The 21,732-nt window shown below is 46.3% G+C and overlaps 3 protein-coding genes across 4 annotated transcripts in view; 2 read left to right on the forward strand and 1 right to left on the reverse strand.

The window, feature by feature from the left end:
• Nucleotides 1-934: 934 nt before the first annotated feature.
• CENPS (centromere protein S) lies at nt 935-3,063 on the forward strand. Of its 2 annotated transcripts, none has more exons than XM_036396080.2 (5): nt 935-1,032; nt 1,121-1,244; nt 1,590-1,623; nt 1,819-1,885; nt 2,656-3,063. In XM_036396080.2, the coding sequence occupies exons 1-5, from the start codon at nt 991-993 to the stop codon at nt 2,809-2,811; spliced, it is 423 nt and encodes a 140-aa protein (XP_036251973.1). In that variant the 5' UTR covers nt 935-990; the 3' UTR covers nt 2,812-3,063. The 2 variants fall into 2 exon arrangements, with proteins under 2 accessions (XP_036251973.1, XP_054373110.1); XM_054517135.1 differs by having other exon boundaries at nt 1,121-1,381; nt 2,656-2,665.
• Nucleotides 3,064-4,128: 1,065 nt separating this feature from the next.
• DFFA (DNA fragmentation factor subunit alpha) lies at nt 4,129-8,134 on the reverse strand. The gene is given in 7 exon segments (XM_036396268.2): nt 4,129-5,061; nt 5,750-5,904; nt 6,290-6,479; nt 7,287-7,325; nt 7,327-7,418; nt 7,534-7,695; nt 7,913-8,134. Coding segments are annotated over 7 exon segments (939 nt in total). The 5' UTR covers nt 8,010-8,134; the 3' UTR covers nt 4,129-4,857.
• A 19-nt stretch (nt 8,135-8,153) lies between these two features.
• PEX14 (peroxisomal biogenesis factor 14) overlaps nt 8,154-21,732 on the forward strand; it is a 66,769-nt gene continuing 53,190 nt past the window's right edge. Inside the window, exons 1-2 of the mRNA XM_036396267.2 lie at nt 8,154-8,266; nt 11,970-12,017. Coding sequence (XP_036252160.1) covers nt 8,231-8,266; nt 11,970-12,017 — 84 coding nt within the window. The 5' untranslated portion in view covers nt 8,154-8,230. The remainder of the gene's footprint in view (nt 8,267-11,969; nt 12,018-21,732) is intronic.

A 21,732-nucleotide genomic window follows, 5' to 3' on the forward strand; every position in this document is an offset into this window, starting at 1 on the left:
AAGACAGAGATGACTGCAGTTCAGGAATTGCTGAGATGGAGAGTGGCAGACAACACAGGAACTTACACAAGGTTCCAGGCAGGTAAAGGCCTTTCTCCTGTTGCCGTGGTTTATTCCTAACAAGCAGTAGCTTGGCTTTGAGAGATTTAGTTCCTGGGCATTCAGTCTGTCACACTGAGCTCTGTGTGCTTTTGGTGGAAGGGCGGGATGGCTCATGGAGAAATGAAACTCATACTCCAGTCACCATTCTCCCTCCAACTGTTCTCAGTTTTAAGCTCTGGCATAAACACTTTGCATTTCTGTGTGCTTGCACTTTCCCCCCCAAATCTCCCTGATTCTTTGCCTCTTATTCCACCGGGGCAATTAAAAATACCCACAGCAACATGCAAAGTTGGCTCTATTTTATATCCTCTCCCTGCAATGCTACTGCCAGTCATCTTCAGGACATCTGAAAATTCACCTGGGTATTTGAATTCACCTTTTTATTTTTCAAAACCTGTTAAATTTTGTGCTGTGCACATTGATTTTTACATTAATTTTTGACCATATATATTTCTGCTAAGACAGCTACTTAGTCACTAGTTGACTATCCGTATGAGGTAAAATGTAACTTTCAACTGAAGGTACCTTCTCTGCAGGTCACGCAGTAGGATTTGGGAGCTCCGTGGAAAAAACGCGAGGGACAGCGACGCTGCCTCACGGGGCCCTGGGCGGGCTCCACACGGCGGCGGCCCCGCCCCGCCCCGCGTGCCGGGGGCGGGAGATCGTGAGGGCAGCGATGGCGGCGGCCCCGCCCCGCCCCGCGCGCCGGGGGCGGGAGATCGTGAGGGCAGCGATGGCGGCGGCCCCGCCCCGCCCCGCCCCGCCCCGTGCGCAGGGCGGGAAGCGCCGGGGCGGGAGATCGTGAGGGCAGCGATGGCGGCGGCCCCGCCCCGCCCCGCCCCGCGCGCAGGGCGGGAAGCGCCGGGGCGGGAGATCGTGAGGGCAGCGATGGCGGCGGCCGGCGGCGAGCAGCAGCAGATGCTCACACAGGTACCGAGCGGCACACGGGGCCGGGCCGTGAGCGTGGTTCGGGGCGAGGCCGGTGTGTCACTGCCTGCCCCTACCTTGGTCCCTGCAGAGGCTGAAGGCGGCGGTTCACTACACAGTCGGGTGCCTGTGCCAGGAGGTGGAGGAGGACAAGGACGTGCAGTTCAGCAAGCAGAGCATCGCAGCCATCTCGGAGATCACCTTCCGGCAGTGCGGTACAGCTGGGTTACCTCGAGTTGCCTCGTGTTACCCGGGTTACCGCAGCCTTCCGTGTCTGTTCAGGAGCCAGCGCTGGAGGCACAGGGCTTCAAAAACAACAGCACCCAACTCGGTGTCACCGGGGCGTTCTCTTGTATTATTTATTTTTTTAAGTACAAGAAATACTAGTTCGACTTTTCAGACCTGAAAAAAGCATTTAGATGTGTTGTGTGGCTACCTGCTTGTGTACGAGTGCTGCCTAACAGCCAGCTATGGTCACTTCTCATAACTGACTTGGATAACTTGTCTAACTCTGCCCACTCAGTGTTTTAAAATATATGACATCTTTGTGTTTTCTCTAGAAATCTTCGCAAGAGACCTTGAAATGTTTGCAAGGTATGCACTGATTGTTACAAAGGCTTTCCTTTTTTTTGTGTTATCTTTAAAGCGCATCTTATAATTCAAGCTTTAAAAGGGCTTTTTAAATAGTGTGTTAAGTTACGAAATAGAAATTCCCAGTACTTTTTGATCTTGGCCTCTTATGGTAAGTGTTGGCAAAAATGTTAAGGAGTGTTTTTTGATGTTATGCAGGCATGCAAAACGAACCACAGTCACTACAGAAGATGTGAAGCTTTTGGCTAGAAGAAGCAATTCTTTGGTGAGATGCACTGTATTTTCTGTCTCGCAACATTCTTAAGCCAGTTAATTCCTAAAATGAACTTAATTCCTTAATTTTCCTTAACTCATTTGAATGAAGGTTATACATGGTGAAGCAACTGTTGCATAAGCAATTTCACTGTCTTCTGAGGTAGATAGGCACAATCCAGTGATTTTTAAATTTTCGTCGATCTTTGCTTCACTCTGCCTCACTGTGGTGAGATGCAACACATATCTGATTGCACTTCAAGAGCAGTGCTCTCGTTGCACCAGGGCTGCTGAAGTTCCAAGTTCAGACGTGCAATAAGCAGACACAGCATTGTGAATCACTTTGCTTTTTCCTGATGCTGTATTGTATTTCTTTGTTATAGCCTAAGGTCAGGAATAGCTTGACTCTGCCTCAAGGTGCTGAGTCTCCCAACATCAATTCAGGGATCACAGAATCACTGTATTCCCTCCTGTGCTGATCTATATGACGTTCCATGGATAAAACTCACTAATCTGTTAAGACATGCCTATACATTGGTCCATGGAAAATGCTTCCAATACTAATTTTACTTTTATGTAAGGAGATTTTTGTCCTTCCATATATGATTTGAAATACACAAGATGAACTTGCCTGAGAGGGCAAAGCAAATGTTTTTGGAGTGTCTCATTTTTCTTTTAATAATAATTTTTCCTGTAAATTTCTCTTCAGTATTTCTTACTAATGTCTTGTGAATGAATGAAGTTCCTCAGTAGAGGACTGATTGTTTAGCTTATTGTTCCCAGCTAAAATATATCACTCAGAAGAGTGAAGAGCTTGCATCAAGTAACATGGAGCAGAAGGAGAAGAAGAAAAAGAAGTCCAGTGCAGCTAAGGGAGAGAGAACTCCTGGGGAACAAGAAGCAGCTGTGACTGAAAATGAAGATTCCAACATGGCATGATTTACCTTTCCAGTAACATTTCAGGCTCATTTTCTCTTACTGTCCTAGAGAAACCAGAGTTAGCCTGTTTATCTTGCAGGTTAGCTTCAGTAATGAACCTTCAGCTTCAGTGGATGCGATTGGTATTTATTGTTCCAAAAATGAAAAGTCTGTCAGAATTCAGTAGCTTACAGTCAAAGTGCCTTAATTGCTCACAAAAGGTATTCTGTTCTTAAAATTAAAATGCTTTAAATAAAGATTTTGAATAGATGATTCTCACTGAACCATAACTCAGTATGTGCAATACCCTTCACTCTGCTACTTTCTCTAGTAAAAATGTCTCTTCTTTGACTTTTTCCTTGCTTCCAGTACTGCTATTTTTGCTCAGAAATTTTGACTGTTTTGTTTTTACTAAGCCATCTCTCACTCGTTGTCTTGGCAGTTAAAGGTGTTTTGTGTCGTTTCCCAGCTGTGGCACTGCAGGGGTGCAGCTGTCACTGTCAGAAATTCCCATTTTCAGGTGGCACCGTGGCTGCAGGAGCACTGCAGGGAGGGATCCCACTGCCCTCTGCTGGGCTGGCACAGCTTTACCCAGTGCCAATGAACTTACAAAGAATGAAAGTAATTACTCAAAGGAAGAGGATTTCCAGGGGTAGCACAGCCATCCATGTGATTGCAGAACAACTGGACATACATAAAAAGCTTGCAGGAAGTACCTGCTCAAAACACCAGGAAACCTTTTTACCTGCCATGGCCTATAATCTCACGATGCAGATATGGTCAGAAGCAAAACAGACAAAAAGTTGCCTGCAAGCTTCTCCCCCTAAGTCCAGTCAATTCCCATCTGGGTTGCTTCACCTGAAGGTAGCCTGAGTAGTTTTGTTTAATTACTAAACTGTTTAGAATATTTATTAGTTGCGCTGTCTAACTCTGACTGTGCCATAATTAAGCTGGACTGTTGCACTGCAACAGGTTCACCTGAATGGGTGCTGTAAGAATGCTCACCCTGGGCCATTTAAGGCTGTGCTAGATCAGAGGATGTAGCGTGCTGCTACAAAATACATCTGTACCTACTAAAACTTCCCCAGAAGTTTCATCTCACTTGTCAGATGTTTTTCATATACATCTGCTGTTCTCACACAAGAGCAGATTGTGCCAGGTGAGAGTTCACAGCAGTCACCATGTTGAACACACATTTTGTCTAAACACTTTGTATAAGTTAAAGACAGTACTTCTGTGTTCAATTTCTTCATCCTCTTTCCTTAAGGTGATACTGTATTTATCAGCCTATTATTTTAATTATAGCAGCTGGTAGAAATATCAAAACTAGTCCAACAGTATGATAAAAATGTTTTATTGATATTAGAAAAAAAGACTTAACAATTTAAAAATAAGCCAGTTAATATAAAAGCATCATGATGCTACACTAATGATTAGGAGAATAACACAGCAGGCCAAATGCAAGTCTTCTGTCACACAGCCTTACAAAGCAATTATTTCTACCTTTGCTGTGTTTTACATGATAGTCCTTAGACAGCATCCAAGAGGCAGGAGTTCCTTACAGAAAAAGCACTGAAGTTGAAGGACTTTGAATTTACTTTAACTGATTAAATCAACATGAGAATTCAAGTTCCTAGATCCCAGGCTGGAGCTTAAAGCCAGGCAGCAGCTGGTTATCCCCTCTGCCCATCACTGACTGTGCTTCCAAGTGTCTTTTTACACTGAAAATGGTGGGAGAACAAAGTAAGCAAACTGCCTGGGGCTTCAGGAGCTGTATCCACCATTATCAGATGGAAGCTGCTGGCTACCAACCAGGTATTGAAAGCTGAACACTTACATGCTGTGCTTAGCAATACCATTGTTCTAGCATTCTGCAAAAAGTCAAAATCCCTTTGCTTACACAAGTCAAATCACCAGAGGAGTTTAAGCCTCAGGACAATGTCCAGATTTCAGTTGTTCTATAGCCAGCCCACAGTATGACCAGCAAACTATGGTTCCAGGATGTGTCTTTGCTTGTATCGATTCTAATGCAAAAGCAAAACCCAAACTGCAAACAGCATTGCAGTCTCATTTTTTGCGTTTTGCACTGGGCCAGTCCCCCCAGGGCAGCGTTTTCTTGCCCTTGGACGTGCTCCGTAGGGAGTGCAGGGTCTGCACTTGCTGCAGGCGCTTGGAGAGCTCCTGATCGCAGGCTGACTGCAGAGCTCCAGCTTTCTGCTTGTCCCACCCCAGAGCCGAGGCCAGGGCTGCTGCGTCTGCCTTCAACACCAGCTGTAGCAAGACAGATCGTTAACAGACTTTCCTCCTGACTCCCCTGCCACTAACCCTCTGCTGAACTAACAACAGCAGGAAGGAGGCACTTTGGAACTGCAGATGTTGCCAGCTCTCATCACCTATCCTGTGGGCTAGCGCATTTCCAGGAATTTGCCAACACTCAAAGCTTGGAGCTCTGTTCAGGTGTGCAAAGGAAGAGAAAGCAGTTACTTACTTACTACAGCAGGGAAAAGCAAGAGTAGCAAGTTCACAGCCTGAAAGAACACCTTCCTCAGTGGTTACAGTTTATCTAGACTTCTTCCAATCTATATTTACAGTTTTTCCCAAGGTAAAGAGGTTTTTATTTTGGTTTAGGATGGATAAAAGAAACATACCTGGATGCATAAGCCTATAAAAAACCCCAAAGAACCTTGCTGGTAAGAGAGCTGACTGATTTGTCAGAGACCAAACCCAAAATAATTTTGTGGCTTTTCAGAGGACAGAGCAGAGTGTGTGGACCAATGTCGGTCACAGAGGAGCTCCAAGTCAGGGGTAGTGTTACTGAGGAAGAGAAATTAATTAAATTTCAGCACTTTGAAACAATCTACTGACATCAGAGCCTCCTGAAGCAAGGGCAGCTTCCCCTATAGCCTCTCTTTTGGAGGGAGAGCTTTGCCAGAATATGGTTTGTGTCGTTCTCACCCACCTCTAGATCCTGACTGTCCAAGCAGAGCTCTGGAGCAGGTTTCTCTTTCAGAGCAGCAAGAACCTGGTCACTGAGTGCTGTTGTGGCTGAAGTATCTGTGCTGCTGGTACCTGTGTCAACCACATCCATCTCCTTCCTTGGTGCAGCCTCAGGTTCTGAAAAGGAGCAGACTCAGCACAGCTCCTGACGAGCACAGGACAGGAAAGGTGGCCTGGACTGCTTTGATGGTTGTGAGATTAATAAAATGTACATCCAATCCAGGTGCATCCTGGAACTTAAGAAATCCATCATTTTTCATTTTTTTAAGGAAGACTCCAGGATCTAAGCTTTTCTCCCAGTATTCTGCTTTCAGGCTTTGTAAAAATGTGACACAGCAGCAAGAGGGCTCTCTGGTCAGAGAATTCTTACACTATATACACTACTACTGCTCTTGTATCAACCCCATTTAACAGCAGCTGATCAAATTACCCACTCTACTTTATTTATTCCACTAGGCCAGGAGTTGAAAACCTCCTTCTCTAGCACACAGATGCTCCCTACCTGCAACTTTGCTTAAGATGCTGTCTTCAGTTTTCAAGGCCTCTAGGTAGAGTTCTAGGAGCTGCCTTGACTGACGCTCTTCTTCTCGTCTGTCCAGCACCTGCTGCAGGGTGTCCTGCAGCACCTGGACTTTGGTTTCACTTTGGGCAAGTTCTTCTGCCAGGTCTGAGCGTGGCACATCAATTAGCACCTTAAAACAGGGAGAGGGCTCCTGAGTAATTCATTTCATGGCACTTATTGCAGTACAGACAGAACGTACAAACCCTCCTGAAACCAAGCATGTTCCATAAGGTTTCTTGTCATAGCAAGTCCTCTGAGTTCTGAGAGGCTGTAGTGGTACTCCACTAGGGAGCATTTTTTACTAAAAGCCAAAAGGCATCCAAGAAGGTGTGGAATCATGTGCAATTTTAGCAGAAATCTTGAAAACTAATGGCAAAGCACTACTTCTTCACAGAGCATGGAAATATTCAAAGGAAAGGCAGTAGCCTGGCACCTGGGAAGCTGCACTCTGGGGAGAAGAAGAGGGGGCAGTTACTGCCATGCCTCACCACAGACAAGGTGTTATGCAGTCAGAAACTTAAATCAATCAGCTCTGGAAAGTGACAGCAGTTCTTCAAAGCCCTCTGGAGCAGACAGATCAGGCCTGCTGCTCAGCCTCCCCTCTGGACATGTTACACAGGTGTGGTGGTTTTGCACGGGAGGCACCACCACAATACGTGTCTGGCTTTAAGGAATGAGTTGATCTCAGTTGCCATTTGGCCAAATCTCAACTTATTGCCAGAACTGGAACAACACACTGTGAAGGACAGTTGGGGATTAAAAGCATCCTTGGACACTCGAATGTTTCCCTTCAAGGAGAACTTTGACTCTGGCACCAAGAGCCAAAAGAAGCATCTGAATTAAGCCTGAGCTCTTGTTTATGGAGTCTCTTCTCTACTGAGATAAATGGATGATGGGCAGATGCAAGGACAGGGACTGGGGGGTTTCCCCATTGTACCTGCAGGTCTTCTTCAGACATCAGGATGATGTTGGACAAGGTCATCCTTCAGCTGCCTGGCCAGTTGCTTCCACTTCTCGGTGGCACTGTCCACTTCATCCACAGACTCCGAGAGCCAGGACGTTCCACTGTCTGACACAAGAGTCACCAGTTTCATGGGTCATTCCTCATCACCTGACCCTGCCTAATGTCACTAGGTGTGTTCCAAACACACCTCCCCTTCCATGCTTCCTCACTCACAGCATACCTAAGCTTTTGCTGGACCATTTCTCGTCCTTGGCCAGTGCCACAAACTTGGTGTTAGGTGGCAAACACAAGAAGTAATCTTCATCATCCACAATGGTCCCATCTTCTGCCAGTACCAAGGTGATGGGTTCCCGGGCCTTGTCAATAGCCAGAACACCACAAGCTGCAGAACAGAAAAAAATACTTAACAGAACGATAAAAGTGACATAGCACTGCCTGTTTATTACCCCCAGCACAAAGGACAGGCAACTCTCAGTGACTTGAGGTTGGAGACCAGGACCTGTCTCCTCACAGTGCCGCACATTAGCCGGGTCCCAGCGGGTCTCACAGCAGGGTCCCACAGAGGGTCCCAGCGGGTGCCACAGCGGGCCCCCCCTCACCTTTGTCGCGCAGCTCCCGCAGGCAGGACGCGGCCACGCCGTGCTGCTCCGGCCCGTCCCGCCGCCGCACCACGCACTGCTTCAGCCGCGCCGCCATCAGCTGACGCTCGGCAGTGCCCCAAGGGCTCTTCCAGGAGGGGAAGGCGCTGCTGCGGCGGGATCGGCCCGGCCCGGCTCAGGCCGGGCTCTCACGGCACCGGCGGCGTCCTCGCGGGACGCATCGCTGCGCCGGCGATCGACTCGGCGTGCCTGCGGCGCGGCGCGGCGGCGGGGGCGGTGCATCGGGCGGCCGGGGATGTATTAGCCGCGCCTGGGAAGATGGCGGCCGCGGAGCGAGCGGAGCAGCCGGGGCAGGTGAGGCGGCCGGGCCGGGCCGGGCTGGGCCGCGCCGGGGCTCCGGGACTTCCCCCCCTGCACCGCGGGCTCGGGGCTGCACCCAGGCCCCGCGCCCTGGGCGAGCAGGGGCTGCGCGGGGCTGGCTGAAGGGTGTGCAGGCCGGGCCCAGGGCACAGGCGTGCTGGCATTGAGGGTTTGTGTATGAAACTCGTTAAGCACTCTAATAGGAGGAGAATAAATACAAACACGGCCAGAGAGAAAGGAGACAGTGTGCAGCTGGGCTCTAAAACTCTGTGGAGCCCTGTGCAGGGTAAGAGTTGGACTCGATGATCCGTGTGGGTCCCTTCCAACTCAGACAAAAACTATTCTGTGATTCTGTGACTAGTTAGACGAAAATCTCTTCTGTGCCTTGCAAATGCGAGGAATGGAAGGAGATCCTTGAGCCAAGAGCATAAAAGGACAAACCTGAATGGGGAGAGCAAAAGAGAAATATAAGTTCACTGGTTTGAATGCTCAAGAAACACTAAAAGCTTAAGATATTTTTGAACTGGGACATGAAGTGAATGGGGTAGCCAGAGGAAAAAACAGAAGCGTGATGGAGTTGTATGTAGTGTATATTCTTATTTTCTTGAAGGGCTCTTCCAAGCTGGGTTGTGTGATTCTGTAGCGTAGGTGTGATGTAGGTGTATAGAGTTTCCCTCACTCACACTGTCCTGTTCATGATCTAGAGTCACTTGTATTTCACTGCAAGCTCAACCCACCTCAAATTCCATGCCCTCCTGGAGCTCTGGCATCTCACCACCGTCCCAGACAGGTTCCTGAGTGTGTGCTGCCTGTGGGATTTGGTAAAGTCCTTTCAGTGCCCCCAGGGCCCCACTGCAGCAGCAGGAGGGGAAAGGTCTGGCTGTGTGGGCAGCTGGGAAGAACACAGAGCAGCCTGCCAGTGACACACTGTTATGTACAATCACTCAAATCTGTCCCAGTTTGGCAAAATCTCCGTGAACCTCTCTGTTGATCCCCTTCTTTTGGACTGAGGAAGCTGAGTTTGTAGGGAAGGCTATTGAACTAAACTGAAATAGAAATAAGTTACATAAAATCAGTACTCTTGGCCAACCAGCACAGATCTGGGTTGTGAAAGGCCAAGTTACCAAACTCACAGGAGGCAGGGCAGCTTTGCATCACTCAGGTGTTTTTGTCAGCCCCAGTCTGAGGTGCAGGCATTGTAGCCCATCCCTCACACTTCAGGTGAATGCTTCCAGAATGAGGAAACCTGAACAGTCTGTGACTGGTCCATAAGGCACCTGGGCAGTCTATGGGGCTGGCAGTTTCTGAGAAAGAAATCTGGTTAAATGGCAAATGTGGTTGCCTAAAAACATTCAGGTCTTTTGAGTTTGGATATTGTATTTTCCCACTGCACACTTAAACCCCACCATTTATTTATGTTTCTTTACCTCAAAATAAGGTTCGATGTTTGGAAATGAGTGAATCTTGCTTTTTAACCTCATAAATGTAGCCCAAAACACTCTGGGTATTAAAGGTAGAGAGGAAGAGTCAGGTTCTGTCCCATTGTGTGCAGCAGTGCTGGATCCTCAGGCCAGACGAGTTACTCACACCCCTTTTGGTGTCTGTCCTGCATCCGGCGTGTGAAGAGCCTCTGGTCTGGCTGCTGGGCAGGGCACTGGGCAGAAGCCTCTGGACAGGGCACAGGTCAGGAGGCTCTGGGCATGGGGAGGAGGGCGCTGGTCAGGAGCCTTCAGCCCATCTGCTGGGCAGGGCACGGGTCAGGAGCCCCTGGCCCAGCTGTCAGGCAGACACTGCCCCTCAGCCCTGCTGCCCCTCAGCCCTGCTGCCCCTCAGCCCTGGCACGCCCCAGGAGCTGCTCTCCACCTCCTCCTCTCCCTCCTGTGCCAGTCAGGGGGCGCGGGGGCCGCTCCTGCTGCCCCAGGCTGGTGTCCCCATCTTGTACAAGGTGTCCCCATCTTGTACAAGGTGTCCCAGCCCATGGCAGGGCCTTGGAATGAGATGATCTTTAAGGTCCCTTCAACCCCAACTGTGGTGTGATTCTGGAACTCTTACCATCTCCTGCATGTCTCACACTGGTGCACATTCCTCAGCCAGAGCTCTGCCCCCAGATTCTGGGGGCTTGGATGGAATTTGAGAGAGTCTTACAGCTTTGCCTGGAAAAAGGAGATGTGATTGAAGGACATATGGTACAGTGGGTGACTTTCCAAGGGGACAGTTTTGGAATTAAACAAACCAATGAAAATATCTTTACAAGTCTCACAGAATGTAAACACCGCTCCTCTTACACAGCCTTTGCAGGTCTGACACTGTTACCAGTGCTTGTAGAAGGTTGTCCCCATTGCACTCTAAGCGTTTAGAGAATTTGATAAAATATTTGCTTTGTGCCCCTGGTGATGTTTGCTTATTTATTGCCAAGCTTTCAACATGAGACAGTGAGTAGTGGCACTGCCTCACTTAACATGTTTATGTTTGGGCCCCATCATGTTTCCTATTACAAATCAAGTTAATTTAGATGCTGAAAAGGGAGTGTCAGATGTCTTATGGCTTATTATCTGTTTTTCTTAGTTTAATTTTCTCATTCTCATGAATTAATATATTGCCTCAAGCAGTGTGGGGAGAGGGGAGTACTGCAGCTCAAATGAAATCGTTTATGTAGATAGAATTATGTTCTAAAGGCAATAAATATTTCTACCAGAGATTTTAAAATACTTTGTTTTGTTTAGAAATCATGTTCCTTGGGCCTTTAGCAATGTCTTTACTAAAAATAAACAAAGAAAGATCCTGTCTCTCTGTTACTGTTTTTTTAATAGTAAAAGAAAGAGAAAAGCAAGATGATGGTGTAGTCTGTGAACAGGATAAGCAATTTCAGATTTGTCTTGGCTATCAGTGTTTCTTCAGTGCCAAATACTTTGCTGTGGGAATTTCCTGAGGATATGAATTCAGTGGTGGGTCCTTCCTCCCCCCCCCTCCCACCCAGAGGTTATGGCAAGTGATCCCAGAGAATCCCTGCCCACCTGTGAGGTCTGGCTGGGTCCTGGTGATGATCTTTGCCTGGATGCAAATGAGTTGCAGTATATTTGAGTTTCTGGCACCCTCTTGTGGTAAATACTTATTTTATATATATTGTTTTTGTGTATTTTGCAAATGGGAAAAATAAATGTTGCGATACTTGGAAGGTGAGGTGTATGCATAAAAATGAGGAATAGAATTGGAGGACAAACCTTCATCTCTTAATTATGTGTGGGAAGCAAGGATGTTCCTGGTACTGCTGGCAGTTTGTGAGGTTTAGGTAAGTCATGGTTATTTAGAAATCTTTAGAAGAATGGTTCAGAAAACGAAGGATGCATTACTGGACCCTGGATGGTTCAGAAAACGAAGGATGCATTACTGGAAATGGGATAAGGATTTAAAGATTTGTGTTTGTGTGCCCACTGCTCTCATGCCATCTCTCAGGAGTCTTGCCAGCTCTTGGGGCTCACTCTCTAAAATCAGTTCTGCAGATTCTGTTAATTCCCTTGTTTTAAAGGGGCAGTTAATACATTTTGCTGTGGTTCTGACCTTTTTGTGTCCAGTCCTCCACAGAACTGCTGCTGATAGCACAGACAAATGTGCCTGCCTAAGTGCTGCTCACAGGATGAGTGTTTCTGACGGTGCCCATCGGGTGGCAATGTGACCTCACTCTTTTTCTGCTTCACAGGCTGGCTCCTGCCCTGCGACTGAGAACGCCGCGTCTCGGGAGCCGCTGGTGAGTGCCTCGAGAAGCACCAGAGAATTCCTTGTTGATAGAACACACGAGGTGTTCTCTTTGCCGCATCATTTTCCAGCCTTTGTTTTGCTTTTCTGAGGAGCTAGTGCTTTGTGGAAGCGGTGTAAACTGCCTCGGGTGGCCGTGCTGTTCGCACCTCAGAATTCTGACCTGTGGCCACCACCTCCTGTGAGCCCGGGTTAGGTCTGGGTCACCTGGGTCACCTGGGTCACCGTGGCCTGTCCCAGGGTGTGCTCTTGTTCAGAGCCTCTTTAGGAAAGAGTCTGAGGAATGCCCTGTGCAACAGATCCATATGCTGTACTCTTACAAAAACCCCTCTGCTGCTCAGAGACCTCATTCAAGCTGTCTTTATATTCAGAGGCACTCAGAGTGAACTTAGAAATGTTTGTCAGCTGGCAGTGCATGTAATCCAATGTTTTTACTCTAGCAGCATTTTGGAAAGGGCCCTGGGATTTTTTATGTATGAGGATAACTCAGAGAACCCTGTTTTGTTTGCTCTTTTATGGTGATGCAGAGTGGGAAGTGAGCCACTACTCCTGGAGCTGCAGTATATGAATTTTACAACCTTGGGGTTTTCTTCCTCTTTCCTTCCTTTCCTTCCTTTCCTCCCTCCCTCTTCAGCCATCTAGAAGTCCTTGACAAAATTCTTAGCCAACACTTTCCTCCTAAATATATAGATCTCTAAATTTCTTCTGCTGCTTTCATTTGTTGATCATAGCTATTTGCAGGAGAAGACTCAAGTACTTGTGACACTGGCCATATCAAAGTATTTTTACCAAGTAACTCTGACCTAGAGAACCCAGGAGATGATTTTTTAAAAAAGAGAGATGTGAGTAAAGACTGTGAACCAAGAAGAGTCAGTATAATGCATCTCAGGAGAGGTCTGTTTGTGAATTCTGTTGCAGTGGCAGTGTCTCTAATGACATTGTGCCATCCCTTAATTGCATGGACATCTGAACATGAGATTACCTGAAGTTGTTATTGACACCACGTGCTTTGTGGTGGATTTGGTGGTTTGCTTTTGGAGGAGTTGGTTGTCCCTGCCTTAGAAAGGTCAGGGCAGGCAGCAGATCATCACAGCCTGCGCTGGCCAACAGCTTGTTCTTTCTCAAGGCAGATTCTAACATTACCTTAGATATAATTAATTTCTTACTGTATATATGACTGCAGAATTGCTTAGAGGAAGTGTATAGCAGTTGAATATATTTCTGTTTGGGTGGATATTCTTACAACATAAAATTATTTATACACTTAAAGAACTCCAACATAAACTTTATTCTTACGATGGTGAGTCTGGCATGTCAGCTAATTAGAGCCCTCTGAAAGGTGGAGGTTTCCTTCTTATTTTTTTCATTAACTTTTTTAAAATAATAAACTCTTACAGTCTTTGTCACGTTTGTTTAGGAGTTCACATTTGTTTAGGAGTCAGTATTGCTTCCATCTGCTCCTCTGTAGCTGCCTTATTAAATGAGCAGTTCAGGTCTGTGAGCCAGATGACCTGACTGCCACCATCCTGCTGTGGCTTCCCCGTGGCCAGGAGCGTGCAGGCTCCCTTCCACACAGGCAGGAGATCCTGGCCCATAAACCAGACTCAGGCACATGGTGCCGTGTCATAAAAGTGTTCAAGGAAACGCCAGAGAGCCCTGGCACAGACCCAGCAGTGGCTCCATGGGGGGCTGTGTGCTGGGGGTATCATCCTGGACTTCACCTTTGGTGGGGAGCAGTTGGAGAGTCCAGAGGAGGGAGGAAAGAGTCTCATGACCAACTTCTGCTCTGCACCCCCTCACCCTTTTTGACTTTATTGGTGAGCGGAAGGATTCAGTGCTTCACAGGACTGACCTGTTTGGATCACACTAGCACACAAGAATGAGAAAGCAATAGAATTGAAACACTTTGCATTGTATCAGCTGACAGACTGTTGTTACAGTCTCAAGCTGGTTTTGTATTGGATTTATGATTCTACTGGACACTATGCTGCAAGGTGCTAAATGCAGCATCTTGCCCTGTGCATGGGGACGCTGTCTTCTGCCTACCCTGTACCCCTGCCTACAGCCTGCTGCTTTCAGCAGGACCCCAGGAGAAGCCAGGATTCCTACTTGTTTGCACAAGGACTTCAGCATTTTCCAAGATCCTGTAGCAGTCTGACACATCACATTGTGTCCTGCATTTGGGTCTTCCAGGGCACCTTGCAATGGTTTATGGCCCTACAGAGGCGTTCAGAATGCAGCCCTGCAAACTCCTGTCGCAATCCAAACTGCTCTTTTTCTCCCACCCACTTTTGATATTGTGAGCCACCAAGCTGTGGATAACAGACTCCACAGTGTCCTTACAGCAGGCAGTCCCAGCTGCAAAGCCCTCCCCAGCAGGAGGTCACTGTGTCAGAGCAGTGGCAGTGGCGGTGGCAGGGGTGGGAGGGCTGGCACAGCCGTAATTCCTGCAGCAGAGCAGACACTCATTTCCCTGGCTGTCGGTCGTGGCCCATTAAAATCTGCCGTGTAGCTCCTGGTGGGAAGTGTAACCTTGTGTTCACAGGGTGTCAGCATCTCGCTCTGCTGCTGTTTACAGCCACGTTTGTCATCGCCAGCGCGGGATCAGCTTCTCCTTGAGCCCGGCTTATCAGAGAGCACTGCTGCATCCCCTGCTGCTCGGAGCAGCCACCTCTGATAAGCCTCTGAACACTTGTGGAATTGGAATAGGTTTGTCTTTTTCCAGCCACTCAAAGTCCTGGGATGTGCAAAGGATGTAACCACATAGGACAAACTCTTTCTGTGAGGTTAAACCAGTAGAAAATGCCCTTTACATCAGGAATCTGTATCCTTGGTCTAATGTCTCTCCAGAATGTATTTAAATCTTCTGTTCAGCTTGTTCTGTTTCATTGCTAGCAGAGTCTGGTAGCTTTTTAACCATCCTGTGCTGCTTTTGAGGTGTTTTCAAGACCTTGAATGTTTTTTGCTGTTGGCCTTTGCTTTCTGCCCAAGCGGCTGCAGCCTAAATTACAGCTCTGAAGGTTGTGCCTGGAAGAGCCTCCAACAGGAACCTGGGCAGGAGGGAGAACCTAAGGAAGGAGAGTTGTCAGTGAGGCCTTTTGACATGCTGTTTGTTTGTTTGTTTGGGGTTTTTTTTCTGTCACAAAACACATTCATTCCCTAGCTGCTGCTTGGTATCTGGAAGAAGTACAAGTTGTAAATATGAAAGTACTGGTTATAAATGTAAAACACTCTCTTGGTTGCTCACTAAGTTGCAAAATCCCTGGGTCGGGATTCTTTTGCAGATTATTTAATTTTTCTTCTTTTATTTTTAGCATGTTCTGTTTCTTTCTGTTTTTTGCTGCAGAGGAGAGCAGTTAACACTGAAATGTGGACATTTTATTCCTTTTTTTACAGGCTGTCGAAAGGTACAAGTTAACAAGAATTACTGCTGCCTCTATAGCAATTAGTGTAGAGTTTGTTGGAATGTGCTGGAGCCCTCGTGGCTTTTCCCCACCCTTTGTTGAATTGATTTTCAAATATTTAAGGGTCAGGGTAATGGCCAGAGCACTTTTAACTCCCTTTTTGTGCAAACATCACAGGGTACATTGCAGTGAGTGACAGTAGAATTATTAAATCCTTTCTGGTTTGTTGTCTCATTTTACACCTTATCTGTTCTGTTAAGCTTCCTTTCAAGTAGAGTGTGAGTACAGAAAATTTCATTTAGGTTTCTGAGAAAGGAGCTTTGCAATTGAGATTTTACTTTTAGCTCCAACTGTTGTCACTAGAAGTTGGTGGAGACTGATTCTAACAAATACTATTGTCTTTACCATTTGAACAAAACCATGAGTGGTTGGAATGAGGGGAGGCTACAGATTTATATCACAAGATTTGAGAGAGCTTGTTGGGGTTCATATTCGTTAATGTTACTCCCCACCGCACTTTGTTTTCCATTTTCCCACTCTTTGTTGTTGAAGACAAGATTTTTACCTGTTTACTGTACAAATTTTCCGTCTGCCGCAATGGGTTTGTTCCTAGTGGTGGCGTACACTGAATGATTCTCTAAGGGTAAATCTATCCAGAGGGGATTTCCAGCCAGCCAGAGTCAGTAGGCAACCAACTTACAGCCCCCAGAGAAATATTAGTCAGGGTAATTTACCACTGTCAGCAGGAGAGGGAGAGAGACCTCAGCTCCAGGACCTTCCGCCCAGGCAGGAGCCTCGTGTGTGGTGAGGCTGCAGATGGTTTGGGGAGGCCCTGCAGGTGCTGGCCAGCAGCTCCACCAGGCTGTGGAGGGCAGTTCCTGTGCAGATTTTGGGTTTATTGGGCCACGAACAGGGAGTCAGGGCTGTGTGACTGCCGTGCACAATAACCTTTGGTTTGCTGCAAAGAGAGCTCTGTGGTTTACTGAGCAGAGCTCTCTTGTGTTTGACCTTCTGATAAGTTCAAGATTATTGGGTTTTGCCTGTTTTTCTCTTTCTTCTGGGTGTTTATTGACTTCTTTTGTCGTTCACGCAAAGTGCACTTGCTTAATCTGTCGATTCCTTTTACTCTGTTGCTTTAGACAAATATATTAATGTGTTCCAAGCACACAGATGCAATTTGACTCACTGAGCATAATTAAAGAAACACTGTCATACCAGGTTAAACTGCCCATTTGAGCTCAGTGGAAAAGTTTAAATGACACTTCAGAGTGGTGGATGAGGCAGCACACCCAGGACAGGGACAGTCTGTCACTGACAGGAGTTAGTAGCTCATAATCCTTTTTGTGCACTTGTGCAGGAAAGCTCTGAAAGCAATTTCTATTTGCTTTTCAGACAAACCAACATCACTGGTCAGAAGTCTTTTAAAATGGTTTTAAAATAGTTGTAATACACTAAGTTGTTCTTTATGAACACACAAGGAAAATAAAGTTCAGGGAGTTAGGTTAGAGTCTTCTATAATGTTAGGTATGATTTGACTTCCAGAGATCCCAGGTCTCTCACTGAAGGTAAAATGGAAGTTACAATGCTTTGAGACACTGGAAAAACACACTGGCACACAGTTAGGAAATACTTAACACTTGGTATTTTCCCCTTGAAAAAACCAAATTTTTATGTTCATGTGATGTTTTCAGAGTCTGAATGTGCTACACCTACAAACAGTATTTTACAGCTCATGTCCTTCTTTGCTCAGCTGGCAGGAGCTTTGGGAGCACTTTGCTGTGTGCACCCCAGCTGATGGCAGGGGGCACAGCACAGAGGCACCTGCCCTGGGAATGGCTGTGGGATCAGGGGGGATGCAGGCATCGTTCCTGCTCCAGATGTGGGAGCTTTGCTATGTGCAGAGCAGCTTGTAGAGGGCAGCAATTGCCCACAGTTCTGTGTGCTTGAGGAGAGGAGGGACCAGCTGAAGAACCTCACCGGAGTGACTGACTGTGTTTTTAGCTTCTTGACATAACTTTGTGGAGGAACTTGTTCTTTGGAGCGCCTCTTGACCCCACAGAATTAAATTCCTACTCTGAAAAATGTTGCTAGAGATTGTTAATTCCTCTCCTGCCTCTAACACCACCGGAGAGTTGGACTCCATTTGCCCAGGCACTGCCTGTGTCATTGTCACTGCAGTCAAAGCCAGTCTGGAGCCAGCCTGGGGTCCAGACAAGATTATAGATGCCTATGTGGGATAACTTCCCTCATTTCTTGCCTTCCTCCTTCCTTCTTGGTCTTCATCTCCTACTTTTACCTGGGAGATCATGCTGTTTGAAAACATTTGCCACGTCTGTGGCATCTTTGTTGTGCCTCAGATATGTTCATCACATTAAAAGTGAGGTAGCAGGGGCACAAAAGGCAGAATATTCAAGAACCTGAAAGAACTTTCTCTACAGCACACAGGAGTACATTCTTCAGATTCTTCTGATGCCAGCACCTTCAGAACCAAGATTTGCCAAACTAGGAAGTTGAGAGTTGGTATAAATCTTGGATTTGGAGTCCCTAACCATCATACTTTAGAAGGAATTTTCACTGCCTTTCGTACTTCTTGTATTTCTCCATATGTCACTTACATTGCAAATCTTTGCAAACAGCCTAACAATTTTTGGGTTTGTTTATTTGTGTTTGTTTTGTGTGCACATTTACATAGCACCTCTCTCTGTTACATTGTGCAAACCGTGTCCTCTTCCCAGCTGTCACCCTGTAACACCCTTCAACAAGTGTCAGTCTGGAAAAATAACAAAGAAAATATGCATGGCTTTTTAGTAAAATGATTTTTCAGCTGGAGAGAAGCAAGAGAGGGCTCTCACAATAAGTGCCACTTCTTTACATTACTTGTTTCATCTTCTGGTTATAGCAGAATTCTCCTCTGCTGTCAGTGTTGTGGTGTTTTGTCAGGCATCTGAATGGCCTGAGTGATGGTATTCCTTGGGATACAGTTCAACAGCAGAGGACATCTTGCTGCCATGGAGATTCCCAGCTATACAGTGAGAATTTCCTGTGTCTTCCAGCTTGCTTCTGTTTGTTTTGTGTGCGATCCTAAGTGTTTCCTTTCCTCCTTAAGCATCTGCACCCTTCAGATGTTTGCAGACAGTTATCACATAATTTCTCCTTCCCCCCACCCCCATCCTGGTCTCTTAGCCAAGCTCTACATATTTAGCTCATTTAATCTTTCCTCATAAGTCAAGCCCATAATTGACAGCTCTGACACAGGGAGTCGCATTGGTTGCACATGCTGCCAACAGGATATAAATACTTTCTGTGCAGTGATTGAGAATTACAGGACAAGACTGAGATGAGCCTGCCCCCGGCCCCCCAACACTGCATTTTTGAAAACCCCTTTTCTGACTCAGGTTGCCACAATTCCATAAAGATGGACTTAGCTTCCAGTCTAATGGTCAGCTGCCAAACACCCAGTAGGCCTCAAAGCAGTGCAATCAGGTCCCTTGGGAAATCCAGTACTGGTGCCCCATGGGATTCCAGCTGAAATTCTTGTGGGTGGTGCTGACTTCCCCTCCAGGCGTGCAGGTGCCTCGGGCTGCTGAGGGCCATTCCTTCTGGCAGGCAGAGCTGAGCTCCCTGAAGGGAATGGCTCCTTCCCTGTGTGCCAAGGGGAGGCTCACCCATCCTAGGCAGGGCTGTGGGTGGGTTTGGGGTCCTGCCTGGCCTTGCAGGAGTGGGAACCCGGGAAGGTTCCCCCTGGAGGAGGAGGCAGCTGCATGTCCATGCATTGGCACACACGCATCTGTTTCCAGCCAAGCATATTTGGAGGTTGCTTTATATGAGCTGTCTCCTCAGGTTTGTTGCCTTCTCCTGAAGATGATGGGTGAGCAAAGGAAAGTTGTGGAACTGGTAAATGAACTGCCTGGCTTCTGATGTGTGCTGTGTGAGGCTTCATATGCTGCAGCTTCCCCAGCGGGCTGGCTCACAAACGTTACGTGTATTATTGCCAAGCATGCAGCATAAAGAGAGCATTTATGAAAGGGAATATCAGAGGAAACATTATAGCGGGGACCTTATAGCCTTTCCATTATTATGGTTTAAATCTTGACGTGGTCTTTATTTGCAGTGACACTGGGACCAGTAAAAAGTGTTTTTTTTCTCTTCCCCTCCCCTCCCCTTTCTCCCTCCTTTTCATTCTTTTCTTCCACATCCTGTTCTGAAGCTGTGGTGCAGAGATACAAATCGTTAGACATGCGAGTCCTCGGAGAGCCAGGTTTCAGTTTGTGTGGAATCAGCCCCTTTTGACTCAGAAGTTGGAAACCAGATGACTCACAGTGATGCATGTTTGTTGTTTTTAATAACTGTCATTTTGCAAAATATGGTCAAAGCTTCAAACCATGACTTCTGGAGTAGGGGTGGTGTGTATTTATTTTTAATTTGGGAGGCTGTAAGCTGGAATGAGTTTGTTGCTGCTGTCTTCCATTCAAATCTGAAGTAGAATTACAGCATTGAAAATGTGAAAGGTTTTAGACACAGTTTTTTCCTGTTACCTGAAAAAAAATTACTTTATTAATCAATTACTTGAAAAGGCTCCAGGTGCCAAACATCTGGTGGGATTGTAGGCCCCTGGTTTATGTTTATGTTTTTTAATATATACCCAAAGGGACAAGTTTCTTAAAAAGGAAGCAGTCAGATGTTTTGACTTTGCGGAGTTTTAAAAAATAAATGCAATTCCTGCTTTATCATTTCTATTTCTAACAAAATTGTCATCTATCTCCTTTCATTTAAAGTAAGGTAGCGAGTATAGTATTTTAGTGCCAAAATTCTCTATTGGTAAAATCTTGTAGCAGTATGGAAAATATGAAAATAGCTACACATTTAATTTTCTAGATATTTATTACTGCTTGTACAGCAGTTTGTAAACTCTAAGTTCAGTATTAAGTGCTTTATGACTTTTTTTTCGGTGTTTTACTTCTTAATTTGCCTCAAGAAATACTGTAATTTGTTGAAGTTCTGCAGGTTTGTTTTGCAGGTCAGTTAATTTGAAGTGTGGATTTACCAGTAGAGGGGCACCAGGATAAAGATTTGGCTGTAAGTGTGAAGTGGCCTTGTGACAGAATTTGCCCTGGCCCTGGGTTTTCCTCCAGTTCAGTTCTCAGATTTGGGTGCTTTGTAACCATGTCTGTCATGATTTATATTATGGTCTGTTGCAATTGCTGTTGCACAATGAAGGGCTGTGCTCCAGTCCAAGGGAGGCAGACTCTCAGCCTACCTTCAGCCTGTTGCTTCTTGTTAGAGAGTGAAAAAGCAGCTACTGATTTAAAACAGAGAGCTTTGGGTTCTGCTTTTAGGCTGAGATGGGATATCTCTCTAGTGGTGCTAGAAAAAGCACATTGCCTTTACTCTGAGGAAACACACGTCTGTGTGCTGGCTACTGCTGGCCAGCTGTGGTCTGGTTCCTTATTCCTGTCAGGAAAGAAACAGCTTTTGGTCTTTATTGTTTTAAAGTGAATGTACTCGCTTGTGAAAGACAGTGAAGCAGTGGCCTCGGAGGCTTAAATTGTCCTCTCACTGAAGGTGTGACAGCAGCAGAGCAGGATTCCCCACCAGGACACCCCTCGATCCCAGGAGACCCAAGGAGAGCTCAGTCTCTCACCCATTCCGTGCCTGACTTCCCTCTGAAGCTGCCAAGAAGGATGCCAATTTTTCCATTTAGCTGACTATTGTGTAGACCTTAAAAGGGAAGGTTTTAATGCAGTTGGCTGTGATATGGACTGTTAAAGGGAAATTATTTATTTTAACTGGCTGCTGTATGGATTATTACGAGGGCATTCTTTCAGCTGCAGCTGTATATTGACTGGTGGATGTGCTGGGCTGTATTGGTAGTAGCTGTCATATTGACTGTTACAGAAAAGATCTGTATTTAAGCCATAACACTGCACTGGGATCTCCCAGGCAGGATATTAATGCTAATTCATCTGCTCACCCCCTGCTGTGAGTGTTATTTGTTTAAATCTGTAGAATCCCACAGCGCATTTATATCCTCGCTAGAGTGAGCTCCGCTCCCTGTAATTATTTAACATTATATGCTGATATAAATTGTAACAGTTAAAGAATGGTAATGAGTAGCAAAAAAACACAAACTTAACCTTAGAAATGGCAGAGTCAGCTCTTAAAACAACAGCCAGCAACTTTCACTGTTCCCTGTCTTTTCCCAAGTCCATATGCACAATATTGTGCATACATTATGTGTGTGCGTGTGTGTTCATGCTCGCACTGGCAGCGGTGCCAGGCAGGGCTGTAATTATGCAGAATGTA

The sequence above is a fragment of the Molothrus ater genome, chromosome 23, assembly GCF_012460135.2.
Source record: "Molothrus ater isolate BHLD 08-10-18 breed brown headed cowbird chromosome 23, BPBGC_Mater_1.1, whole genome shotgun sequence".
Classification (NCBI taxonomy): Eukaryota; Metazoa; Chordata; class Aves; order Passeriformes; family Icteridae; genus Molothrus; species Molothrus ater.

Excerpts from the sequence above, each read along its gene's own strand:
- CENPS (XM_036396080.2), top strand. The coding sequence starts at position 991 with ATGGCGGCGGCCGGCGGCGAGCAGCAGCAGATGCTCACACAG. Across the intron at positions 1,033-1,120 it reads AGCAGCAGATGCTCACACAG|AGGCTGAAGGCGGCGGTTCA; the intron begins GTACCGAGCGGC and ends TGGTCCCTGCAG. Across the intron at positions 1,245-1,589 it reads GATCACCTTCCGGCAGTGCG|AAATCTTCGCAAGAGACCTT; the intron begins GTACAGCTGGGT and ends TGTTTTCTCTAG.